This window comes from Nelumbo nucifera, chromosome 2 (assembly GCF_055504915.1).
Source record: "Nelumbo nucifera cultivar China Antique chromosome 2, China Antique-T2T, whole genome shotgun sequence".
In the NCBI taxonomy this organism is placed as follows: domain Eukaryota; kingdom Viridiplantae; phylum Streptophyta; class Magnoliopsida; order Proteales; family Nelumbonaceae; genus Nelumbo; species Nelumbo nucifera.
The window spans coordinates 71,568,662-71,582,143 of record NC_142650.1 but is presented as its reverse complement, the minus strand read 5'-3'; the positions used below and the strand labels follow the sequence as shown (position 1 = coordinate 71,582,143).

General features: G+C 41.3%; 1 protein-coding gene across 1 annotated transcript; it reads right to left on the bottom strand.

Moving 5' to 3' along the window:
- Nucleotides 1-735: 735 nt before the first annotated feature.
- On the bottom strand, nucleotides 736-2,814 carry LOC104604123 (uncharacterized). Its single transcript, XM_010268353.3, has 2 exons — nucleotides 2,522-2,814; nucleotides 736-2,051 (listed from the first exon to the last, which is right to left on the bottom strand). The coding sequence occupies exons 1-2, from the start codon at nucleotides 2,628-2,630 to the stop codon at nucleotides 913-915; spliced, it is 1,248 nt and encodes a 415-aa protein (XP_010266655.1). The 5' UTR covers nucleotides 2,631-2,814; the 3' UTR covers nucleotides 736-912.
- Between the last annotated feature and the right edge of the window lie 10,668 nt (nucleotides 2,815-13,482).

The window sequence follows — 13,482 nt, the reverse complement described above, 5'->3', positions numbered from 1 at the left end:
TAAAAATGAAAAATATCAGCTTTACCCCTAATAAGACACCAACGATTACTCCATTTGGCTCTACTTGGTCAATTTTGTTTTCTGTATGAAGAAATCTTAGGGGTACTTCTAGAATAAACAATTATGGGCCAATGCCCTGGGATATTTTCCACTTATTTAGGTGATCATGTTACTATTTATAGATGACAAAACAAATACATCTTAGTGAAAGGTCAATTTAGTATATAGATTGCAAACTATAGGGGTGTTTTAGTAAATTGATAACTATATATATGTAGGATAGGTTCAAGTAAATCTGTGAAACTATAGGGGTGTTCTAGTAAATGATCACAAAATAAAAATGGAGATTTGATTCAACCAAAATGTCAACAAATTTATATAAAATTGCAATAAACTTACAAAATTAATTATAAGATAATAATATATACTATAAAAGAAAAAGCTCCTGCTTGGTTCGCAATCAGAATCAAAATCAAGTAGAATCGAAATGGTCTATTCTCATAGTATGTTTAGTTCAAGTAGGAATCATAATCGAAATTAGAATAAGCTGAAATAGGATTTCATTCCCAAGGGAGGGGACCCTCAAATGAGGGAATGCCATTCTAGCAGAAATGGAAATAGAATTCCAATTCCAATCAACCAAACAGTTAGAATCGGAGTGGGAATCGGAGTGGGTCATTCCAATTCCGATCCAGACCCCTATTCTGAGAACCAAACGGGTAAGTTTATCTAAATTCCAAATTCCACTTATTAGCTAAAGTGTTTGGATGTTCACTTCTGTATAAAAAATACCAAAGGATTCAGCTTATTAGGGACCAAAATAAAAGGAGATAACACATCTTGGATCGAAATCCAATGTAATAGAATTTACATAAAGATGAAGCAGAAATAATATGTGATCCACTCAGCTCTTCAAGCGGACCCAAGTGTATATATCACATAAACCACAAAGGCCAACAGCACTAGAAGAGCCGCAACCAAGTTGGCGATCATGTGTCTATGCTCCTCCACTCCCATAAGCGGCTGATGACGACCACTCTCAGCAGCAGCACCACCACCACCGCCACTACCAGTCACTTTTTCAGCTTTCGGTGCTCTTGCTTCATGGGCAACCTTCCTATTGTCAGATGATGGCCCAGAACCCCCTTCTTTCTCACTAGTCTTCCCATTCTCCTTCAGCCTTTTATGATCATCAGCTTTGGCTGCTGTAGCAGCTTCTTCATGAATATGACCTTTATGCTTGTCCAGCCCTGGCTCTTCTGCTGGTTTATAAGCAATTCTCGGTGATTCTGGGGGGCTTGGTTTTGGCTGTTTTTTGGGTTCTGGCTCGGTTACTGGCTTATGACTTGATTGTTCTTCTTGGGAGGTTGGTTTAGGCAGCGTTTTGTGTTCTGGCTCTTTTGCTGGTTCAGTAGTACTCGTCGATGATTCTGGGAGGCTTCGTCTAGGCTTTATTCTGAGTACTGGCTCGGCTGCAGGCTTATGACTTGATGGTTCTTGGGGAGTTGGTTTAGGCTGTTCTCTGGGTTCTTCCTGAGAGGTTGGTTTAGGCTGCTTTTTGGGTTGTGGCTCTTTTGCTGGTTTATAAGTACTCGCCACTGATTCTTGGGGGGCGCTTGGTCTAGGCCTTATTCTGAGTTCTGGCTCGGCTGCAGGTTTATGACTTGATGGTTCTTCCTGGGGGGTTGGCTTTGGCTGTTTTCTGGGTTCAGGCTCGACTGCAGGCTTATGACTTAATGATTCTTCTGGGGAGGTTGGTTTAGGCTGTTTTCTGGGTTCTGGCTCGACTGTGGATTTATGGCTGGGCTGTTCTTCTGGTGTTGGTTTAATCTGCTCTTGTGGCTTGGCTGGAGTCAATGTCGTCTTTGGAATTATGATGGAAAGTTTGAGGGAATCGAACTTTGCATTGATGCCACTGGCAATGCAATTTTCAGGAAGACGAAGCTCCTTGCTGAAGCGACTCCATTTGTTGTCTCCCAGCTGCCGCTCTCCGGTGATCTTCAGGTTTCCATGGCCATCGAGTTCGACTTTTAATTGATCCTTTGTGAAACCTGCAAGAGCAAGAGATGAATCATGTGGCTCAGTTGATAAAAAAAGTAGGAAATAAACTCTTGAATCTTGATGCATAAGAATAGTTTTCTCTTTGACTGGTTCCATGAATGGACCATTTCCACCATCTCTGAATCTGGGGTTGAATTGATTGATTTGACCCACTAAGCAATTAATTAAGATCACTCAAACCAGTTAACCAACTGCTTGAGTTTGTCTTCGACTCAATTCCCAGTTTAATCGAACCCGGGTAGATCCAAACCGGACCTGATAAAAATGTGGAGAAGGAGAACCAGTTCCAAACTAGACCCTATTTGGATATGTAATCGGGACTAATGGGTTTGATCCGATAAGAAAAACCTGCAGTTAACCCAACCAATCGGTATATATATTTATTTATATTATATATAAATTATTTATAATATTGCTAGTAACTCCATACAAGAAAAAAAGAAAAGAGAGAGAGACAAACCTGGAAGATAAACATCGTATTGTTTAGATTTATCAACTTCTTTGGATTCTATCAGGGGCTGGAAATCTTGGTACACGCGAGGGGCAGAAGTTTGTGACCTTCTGTTCATTGTTGGAGCTCTAATTTCTTTACTTGTCTCTTTTTATTTTCTTGTATTAATTGAGCATCAATGATCAAGGTGTACAATGAAAAGGAAAGCTCCTGTAAGTGGGTTTTATAAGGGTAGATGGAATGGAACATTGTGGAGTTCCTTCCATATGAAAGTATTCTTTTTGGTTGCTTGGGGTTTATGCCGTTTAAAGGTTTTATTTTATCATTTTGAGATTGTGCTTCATGCAGAGGTCAATAAGATTCTTGTTTCCCTTCCACTCTTCAAAGAGTGTGTGCTGGTTGGATGTGCTTGAGCCTTCCAGATTCCCAGATGAAATGTTCTTCTTGGAGTCCTATACTTTTTTTTGGGGTAAATTGCAGAGAATTCTTCTGAAGTTTGGTACTTGCAATCACCTCTCTTTAACTGTTACAGTTACAAGTAGACCTCTTCTGTTATAGTCTCTTAAGAATTTATGAAAATGCTTAAAATACCCATGAAGTTACTATTGAGGCTGGTCGGTTTTTTCTACGGAAAACAATACAAACTTTACGAACAACAAAAAGGAGAATTTATAAATTGTGGCAGACCTTTGAGTGGTTGATATGAAGGGAAAATTTTGCAATGCTCAGAGAACTGAACCAGTATATTTTACAACTTTTAGTATATTTAAATATGGTGGATGAATGGATGGTTTAAAGCAATTGACCAAGGTTCAAGTCTCTTAATTTACATTTTCTTTAAAATACATGTAGTAAAATAATATATACAATAAAGAGTCATTAAATAGAATAAGAGCTAGATTAATGGTAATTAAGTAATATATGAAAATAAGAGGTAATGAGTTCAAGGATTGTCATACTCATTTTAGAATTTCATGAAACCAGGACTGGTTCACCAGTTTTCTCGTTAAATTGGAAGATCAACTAGTTTTCATCAGTTTTTTAGACATGCAGTTCTTGGGATGTGATTGAACCAGCAAGGGCCCCAGGTTATGGTTCAATTGGTCCAACCGACTGGTCTAGTCTAGTTTTCTAAACACTGAAGCTCCTTTTCCTGTTCTAGAACAAAAAAGATATGAAGGGCAAATTTGGAAAATAAATCAATTGTAGAAAAGAATTTGGAAGGGTTTAGGGTAATGATTCATATGAAGATAAAATTTTGGAAAATGAACATTTTTTTTTTGTCAAAAGTACATGCATGGGTACTTTGGGCATTTTAATGCCTCTTTTTAGAGGATTCTATTAGGAGTCCACTTGCAACTATGTTAAAAAGTTCAAGGGAGGTGATTGCAATTACCAAACTTCAAAGGAGGTTTTAGCAATTTACCCTAATAATAATAACTAATAGTGAAAATATTGAAATAATAAACAAATGATATAAAAAATAAAATATAAATAAGATAATAAAAGATAAAAAAAGGGGAAACTAGGGATTAAACGCAACCCTTTAGCCAAATCTTACACAAAACCACCATTTTATCAAAAGCCCAATCTTTAGGTTTGAATTTATTTGTTAACAATAATAAACAAATGATATAAAAAAGGTTGTTAATGATTGTGAAAATTACCTTTCCCATTCCCAAATCCATTTAACATTTCATTTTTTATAACTGATTCCATAACTTACTTTATTTAATTATCTTTACCTCATAATTAATTCAATTAATTCCATTTAAATATATTTAAAACCAGTATATTGAGATATTAATTAAAAGGATTTGAACCTAGGTTGCTTAAAACATAAGTATTTTAACCACTGCACCACATACGCATTAAACTAGCATTGACAAGAAACCATATTATATGCATGAGCATTAAAGTATAGAAAATATTCATTGTATCTATACATATCCAAAATCCAAATACATTTCTTTTAACTACATCATCAATATTCTTTACATTTTTCAATATTTGAACCTTGCAACCAATTTTATATCACATAAGTAAAATGTGATGCCCCTCTTTCAAAGATTATAACATAATCATTCGGTTCAGTTTCGGTCATACCTATCCCAAAATACATAATCATTCTATTATAACATTACATATTATCACAATGACTTTCAAAGATTTACATTCCTGAATTCCAAAACAATTCACAAGCTAATGAATGCATTGTGTCCCCAAAATTGCATAATTATTTTCATACAGACCACATTTTTGCATCACTGTTTTCACAAGAGTTTCCAAGAAAAATAATAATTTTTTGTAAAATTCCATATGCATATGCCATCAATGTTGCAGCCTATTCAGCAATCCCCACCCCCAAAAGCCCTGGCATTACACAAAAAGACCTGATAACTCCAATGGGTTACGTGATTCCAAGAATTGCACAAAGGCTGGAAAGCCAAACCAATGACTCTCTGGAAAAGCTTGTAATTCGTTAGATGGTAGTTGTCAATTATATTGCTTCTGATTGCATTTTCTTCATTGATGAACTATTTACATTAAATAAATACTCCTGCATTTCAGACTTATAATACTAGTTTCTTGACTTAATATTTGTCTGTCACTCTATGCTTCAATTCATAGAGTCTTGATGCTCGCTAAGCCTGGTCCCCAGGCTGATCTTAGCTTGCCCCAATCTAACTTCTTCCCAGCCTAACCAATCTATCACCCCAGATTAATTAGGGTTGAGCAAGAAAAACCGAAAAACCTAATTGAATAAAAAAATCGACTAAATCTGAATCAGTCAATTCGGTTTAATTTCGATTAATCAATATAAAAAATCATATTTTATATATATTTTTAGTTTTTATTATATATTTATATATTTTTTATAATATATATTATAAATATAAGAAATCAAAAAATCAACAATTAACCGATCAGCTTCAATTCAGTTTTGATTACTGATTTTTCAAAAACCAGTAATGTCGGTTCGGTTTCAAAAATAAGCCCACGACTGAACCGGGAGCTTCCTAAGGGGATGTTTGGAACCGTGGCTGTTTTTCAAAAAAACGGTGCCATGTCGGATCCACATAGGTGTTTCATAAAACACCCATGTATCTCACTGTTTGGTTCAGTCGATTATTAAAAAATCGGACATGCCTCAAAAATCGGGACCCCACCAATGCATTTCATGCATCGGTGAACCGTTTCCCCCAACAGTTGACTGATGTACATCCTATGTGGTGCTTACCTGTCAGCACATACATGAAAAACGGTGATGAAAATCACCATACCAAACAGTATAATGTTGCTCACTGCCTACATAGCAGAAGCGTTTTTATTCTTTGTGAAAAACGGATCTTAAAAGCATGGACGTTTTTTCTTGAAAATCAGTCCCAAAAAATGACAACGCTTCCGATCACTATGTAAGTTTAACGTCTCCCGAGCCTGACCTCACGCTCAATTTGTGACCCCTAATATTATATTACAAGATTTTCGATTTATAAAGCTAAAAGAAATTAATGGTGTTATGAAAGATTGACAATTAACCAAGTATTCTATAATTTTGTTGCACTTTCTATGATGTTTGTACTGATACGACGTATACTGACTGACTCCGCTGTTTTGGCATGCTTCAGCTCATAATAGCTTAGACGGTGAATCCTTAATACACCGTTTGTACATAATATCCTCTTGACTACGATTCACGGCACCCACATAACCAAGTCCATAGAGACAGACCACTTTTCCGCCCAAAACACTATGGGCCGGCATCACTACCTCTGTCTCGATAACCGTCAGGATCAGCAGTTCCTGCGCCAAATCTGAATTTGCTAGAGATACTGCCAAAATTAAACTGTTAGTTAGAGTGTTTGATGTACGATAGTATCTTTTTTATAATTCTTATTCTGCTTCAATAACATCTGGCTGGTTACCAATTGGAACCTTTGTTATTCTAGGTTTAAGTCATTAATCTTCTTGATGTCGTGCGATCTGGAAGCTCTTTCATGTTTGATGATTCAAATTCTAATTTAGATCTTTTTTGGTCAGGGCCGAGAGCTGAAATGTGGTCGAGTTGATATGTACTATAAAAAGAAGAGGATTAGAGTGCCCGGGTGTCTTTACCCGGGGAGGCACTCCGATGCTTAAATTAAAGAGGTCTTTGCGAAATCTTTAAGAGATTAAGAGATCTAGAGAGTGTATAATCATGCGTACCTTTTCAGGTAGAAATGATTGCTTTTTATAGGCATCAGTGATCAGAGCCCTCTTGTAGCAGGTCTGAGCTTCTCGTGAAAACATTTTCGATTCGTTCGGGTACGTTAATGTACGGTTGTGAGATCCGCGCAAGGGTTAAGATCTACCCGAATAACTCGGAAGCGTGCGATGCAGTAGGCCGGTCTAATGGTCGAGATATTTAGCGCTCCGGGAATCTCGACTTGGTAACTTACTGTTGAAACAGGACAGCGGGCTATTCCTCGCAAGTCGCCATGAGTCCTTACAGCTCGGTCGATCTCTAGGGTAGGTCGCCACAATCTTACGAGAGCCCCTAGATCGGTCTTGCCAAGGTGGAGGTCGCCCTAGGCGAGGTGCTCCAAGTTGACTTGCCAAGCTAGTTTTCTTACTCAACGACGACCTTTCAGTTGAAGGCACGTGTCATAACATGATTGATCAGACCATTTTACCCCTCATCAATTGCCCCCACTCTCGAGCTGACGTTAGCTCAGCAAAGGGAGTAGCTCTTAATACGGGTATTTGGTCCAATTGGTTTGTTCTTTCTTGACCTAGGCCGAGGTAGAGCTGATCCGCAGTAGATTTCAAATTTCAAACTCCAAGGAAGGGCGCTTTCCGCGAAAATTTGAAAAGAGGTGCACAGATTTCAAATTCAAAAGGAGGTGTGAACTAATGACACACTAATTTTCAAATTAAAAAAGGAACGCGCTCTTAAAGCACGTGAATTTTTAATTTGAATTTTTCCACGCATGCTGCTAGCCGTGGATTTCTCTGTAGGTGCATCTCGATCATTCGTCGTTTCTCTAGTTAGGTTATAAATAAGGGGCCCCCAATTGCACTATTTCTTTTTTGGAGACTTTTAGGGCGGTGTTTGACTAGTGGAGGTCGTAGTCCGAGCCTTGCTTTTCGTCTGCCCTTTGACGAGGTTTTTTCGTCATTGACCTTCTTAACCTTTTCCGGTGAGTATTTCTATCACTTCCAATGTCTCATAGGCCATTTGACGATAATTTGCCTGATCAAAGGTCAGAGGATGAGGCGAGCACCTCAGGAGAGGACTCGTTTGGGGAATACTTTGGAGAGTGTCTAGTAGGGAAGAAGAGTGAGGTTGAGCGTGCTGTTGTTGTCTTTTGCTCGACTAAGCTATCTGGGGAATGCATAGTCGAGCTATGCCAGACCTACCAAATTCTTGAAGAGTATGATTGGATCGAGCCACGCGTCGATTATTACCAATGGGACCATGACCGAGATGTTGTATGCGTCTATGAGGAGGCGCTAGTCGCTGGTCTTCGATTCCCCCTTCATCCTTTCATAGTTCAAGTGTAGAGGTACTACGGTGTGTCTCTAGGCCAGCTCAATCCCAAAGCAATTGTTGAAGCAGCGGTGAGTCTTCGGACGAGGAGCTGCAAGTTGCACTTTAGGAGTTCGTCAACCAACAAGTCGAAGTAGGAAGTGTTCTAGCCGAACCTATGCTTATTTAGGCCAGCCTGAGTCGCATAGGTAGGTCGGTCATTGAGTCATCTGCATCAACATTTTTTGTTTGACTAACGATTAGCTCATCTAACCGATTTTCCATATGTTTTAGATATGGCGAGCATAGCTTCTATGTTGGCACTTAATAGGGAGAAGAAGGCTTCAAGGAAGAAGCAAAGGGCAGATCGCCACTCTTCAATGGAGGGGACCTCAACAAGTGTCGAAGTGAGGTTTCATACCCTGACGAGGCAGGCAGCGAGCCCATGAATACTGACCAGTACTCATCTAGCCCCTCTACGTTCCAATCTCAGTTTGGCCAAGAGGAACATGAGGCCGACCCTTACGTTTCAGACATCCCTCGCTTCGTCCCCAATGTTGACGTTTCTTTACTTGACTGTGTAACTGACCCTTGAGTGGCTATTCGAATGGCCCGGGGTAGTTTGCTTCCTGAAGATGTTCGTTGCTATGGCAAGCTGGACTTAGTCAAAGCCGAAGCTCAAATGACTCACCACATTGTTCAGGTTTGTCTTCTTATAAACTTCTATCTTTTTTTTTTTTTTTTTCTTCCGGGACACCTATCTTGATTGTGTTTTCCTTCTTTTGGCAAGCAAGCTCCACCGGGCAGGTCTTGCTAGATCATGTTCATGCGAGTCGGCAAGAGAGGAGTGCGGTGCAGGCGAACATCATTTCGCTGTAGGCCGATATATAGAGAATCTAGCTCAGCTCAGAGGAGGATCGACGACGTTTTTACGAGCAAAATCAGAAGATCCAGCGTGATCTAACAGAGACTCAACACGAGTTTGCAGAAAGCCCAACGTCAACTGGAGGAGATGCGGTCGAAGTACGCTCATGACATCCGCCGAGCTGAGGAGGCAGTTGTTGCTCGCTTTTTGGAGTCCCCAGAATATGAGAAGAAGAGGGTGGAGGATGGTCTTCCTACCCAAGGAACTTACCCAAGGTCACATTGAAGGCACACTTGTTTGGGTTGAGTTTTAGGTTATATTTTCTTAAAATAGTAAAAACAAGGTCTAGGTCAGCGATTAAATCATGCAAAAACTGAGTCTTGACAACCATATCGTCAACATAACACTCAATTTTATTTCCAGTCCAATTTGAAAATACATTGTTTACAAGTTGCTAGAAGGTCGTTCCAATATTTTTCAAGCTGAAAGGCATGACTTTGTAACAATACAAGCCAGTTTCGACCACAAAGGCCATTTTCTCTTCATCCACTAGGTCCATCGAGATCTGGTTCTAACCGGAGTATGCATCCATGAAACTCAATAGCTCGTACCTTGAAGTCGTATCTATCCGGGGGAGAGGAAAGCTATCTTTTGGACAAGCTCAGTTTAGGTCGGTGTAGTCGATGCACACCAGGCGGTCTTGCCATTGACCTTTTTCACTAGCAGTAGATTTGCTATCTAGCTTGGGTACTAGACTTCTCTCATGAAGTCTGTAGTTAGTAGCTTCCCTACTTCATTTAGTACTTGCCATTTTCCCGAGGCAAGGTTTCTTTTCCTCTGTCGGATGGGTCTAACTGTAGGGTCAACATTCAGTTTATGACTTATGAATTTTGGGTCTATGTCAGACATTTCTATAGCCGACTAGGCGAACACATCTAAATTATTAAGTAAAAAACTTATCAGGTTAAAGATCACAAGTTCTGTTAGGCGATCTCTTATCTGTAGTATCTTTTCTGGCTCAGTCATTGAAACCAGAACCAGGATGGTCTATTCAGTGGATTGAGCTCGCTTATCTAAATTCTCGGGAGGTGGCTCCAGGTCAATGTCGATGGCAGTCTGGCCCTTTGCCTTCAGGGTGGCTACATAACATTTGTGAGATTCCAATTGGTCACCTCGCATAACTCCATTGCCTGAAGTATGTGTAGAATAAGTCAGCCTAGTATGTTGTTGTACAGGGAGGGGTGGCGACCACTAAGAAATCGTGATTGAACTGGACAGTGTTAGGAGGCGAGCCCGCCTCGACTGGTACCCTCACCCTACCAGCTGGCCAAACCACTTCCCTACTGAAACCTTTTAGGGGCATGTTGGCAGGCTAGAGATCTTTCTTACCGAGCTCCATGTTCTTGAAGGCCTCCAGAAATATAATGTCGGCCGAGCTGCCGGAGTCAACAAGAAATCTCTTCACCTTAAAGTTGTTGATCCACAACTTGACTACCAAAGCGTCGTCATGTGGATATTGTAATCCATGCATGTGGTCTTCGGTAAAGCAGATGACTTCTTCCTTTGAAGGGCACTTTGGCGGATTATCGTCTTAATGTTGCAATTCTTGACTAAATTATTCCCTACTGAGGTGGTGCACCCAACTACTATTGACCCTCTGGTGATCATGTTGATGACCCCCCAGGCAGGTCGCTCCTGTTGTTGGTTTCTAGGAGCGTCCTCTTGCTCCTTGCTTGCTTGGGGTGCTTCCCTGTTCTGTTCTTCAGGTTGATGCTCATCTTTGATGAACTGCCTCAGGTAACCTTGCTTGATCAGGTCTTCTATTTCGCTCTTGAGGTTCCAACAGTTCTCAGTGTCATGGCCAACATCTCGATGGAAGTGGCAGTATTTGTTAGGGTTCCTAGTGGTTGGATTGCCCTTCATCCTGGGCAGCCACTTTACATAGTTATTAGATTTTATTTGCACCAAAATTTCTACCATTTTGGTATTTAGGGGAGTGAAAGTCTTATTGTACAAGGGAGGGGTCCCAGATTGCTTATTCGAACCCCTAGATGGAGACTTATTTTTTCTGCGAGGTGAGTTGTTGCACCTACTTCTTGGTGACCTACTTCTCTTCAAAGACTTGCTCCTCTTCTTGGTCTTGCTGCTACTTACTTCTTTTTCAGCCCGCTTTCTCTTCCCGAATAGCTCAGACCTCAACCCCAAAGCTTCTTTGGCCTTGATGAATTTGTCTTCTACGGCAAGGAACTTCATCATGGTGGCTGGCGGGTTCAATTCAATCTCCTAGCATAGGTCAGGGTGGAATACGCCGTTTTTGGCCGTAGTGAGTTACACGACTAGGCCTAAGTCTGGGATCTGTAGGCATTTCATATTGAACCTTTTTATGTATTCTCTCAGTATTTCATTAGTCTTTTAAATTACATTGAGTAAACATGTGGCCAATTTGGAATGCCTTTTACTGGTGGCGAACTAGCTGATAAACATGTGGGCAAATTGGTCCCAATTTTTTATGGAGCTAGGAGCCAGCCTTGAGTACCAAACTAGGCTTCTTCTTTTAGAGTAGTGGGGAAGGCAATGCACATGCTTGCATCATTATCCCCATGAAGCAACGAGGGCTTGGAAGTCGTCGGCATGTCCTGTCGGGTCAGTCTTACCTTTGTAAGTCTCGAGGGTAGGTGCCCTGAAGTTCTTTGGCCTTGGGGCCTGGAGGATCTTCGGCGCCACTAGGGATTCCTGAGTTAGGCGTGGTTGTTCAAATGGGCTATCTACCCTACTTGTCACTTTATTGCCCGCCTTTTTCTGGGTTATGCTACCGGATGGAGCGAGCTGGCTCTTCTTCGTGGCGTAGTGTGCACATCTCCTGTGCCTTCTTCTGGATCCCTCGGATGAGCTAGCGGCCTCAGTCCCAATAGGAGCAGTAGCTCAGCTTTACATCGGGAGCTGATTGTTGTTGGGGGCCACGTTGTCGCCGTGGGGCTGGTTGTTAACTTGCCCAGGCATCCTATTGGAGACCTAGACCTGACTGTGGACCCAGGATGGAACTGGATTGACATGGCCGACCTAATTTAGACTAGCATTCTGCTTAGGTACCTGCTGTTTGTGTTGAGGTACCTATTGGAGAGGCACTTGTTGGTGTTGTTGTTGTTGTTGCGGCGAATTTGCTTTCCCAAAACTTCAACTAGTCACTCATTCCTTGCACACATTGCACTAGATCATAGAACTGGTGCACATCGACTACTACGGGCTTGACCACAGGAGGAGGCGCACTCACATTTTCTGGTGCGATAGCTGGGTGCAAGGGAATGTCTATTTGGCCGATAGTGGCAGTAGGGATTTGGTCGTTGTTGTTGTTGTTGGCGGGCATGTTGTTGGATGAGGCCATTGCTTTCTTGGTTCTTAAAAGATAAAAAGGGGTGTTTAGCTTTTAGTTACAGTTCCCACAGATGGTGCCAATTGATGTCGCCTGATCTGGAAGCTTCATCGTGTCAAATAACTCAAACTCTGATTTGGATATTTCCTTGTCAGGGTCGAGCTACGCTAGGCCGAACTGATAATTACTGTAAAAAGAAGAGGATTAGAGTGCCCAGGTGTCTTTACCCGAGTAGGGCACTCCGATGCTTAAGTTAAAGAGGTCTTTGTGAAATCTTTAAGAGATTTAGAGATCTAGAGAGTGTATAATCATGCGTACCTTTTCAGGTAGAAATGATTGCCTTTTATAAGCATCAGTGGTCAGATCCCTCTTGTAACGGGCCTGAGCTTCTCACGGAACCGTTTCCACTATGTTTGGGCGTGTTAATGTATGGTTGCGAGATCCACGCAAGGGTTACAATCTACCCGAGTAACTCGGTAGCGTGTGATGCAGTAGGCTGGTCTAACAGTCAAGGTATTTAGCGCTCCGGGAATCTTGGCTTTGTACGTACTGTTGGAACTGGTCAACGGGCTATTCCTCGCAGGTCGCCATGAGTCCTTACAGCTCGGTCGATCTCTTGGGCAGGTCGCCAAAATCTTATGAGAGCCCCTAGTTCGGCCTTGCCGAGGTGGAGGTCGCCCTAGGCGAGGTGCTCCAAGTTGACTTGCCGAGCTAGTTTTCTTACTCAATGACAACCTTTCACTTGAAGGCACATGTCATAACATGATTGATCGGACCAAATTACCCCTCATCAATTGCCCCCACTCTCGAGCTGACGTTAGCTCAGCAAAGGGAGTAGCTCTTAATACGGGTATTTGGTCCAATTGGTTTGTTCTTTCTTGACCTGGGCCAAGGTAGAGCTAATCCATAGTAGATCTCAAATTTCAAACTCCAAGGAAGGGTGCGTTCTGCAAAAATTTGAAAAGAGGAGCACTGATTTCAATGTCAAAAGGAGGTGTGAGCTAATGACACTAATTTTCAAATTAAAAAAGGAACGCGCTCTTAAAGCGCGCAAATTTTGAATTTGAATTTTTCCGCATATGCTGCTAGCCGTTGATTTCTCTGTAGGCGCATCTTGATCATTCGTCCTTTCTCCAGTTAGGTTATAAATAAGGGCCCCCCAATTGCACTATTTCTTTTTGGAGCCTTCTAGGGCGGTGTTTGACTGGTGGAGGTAGTAGTCCGAG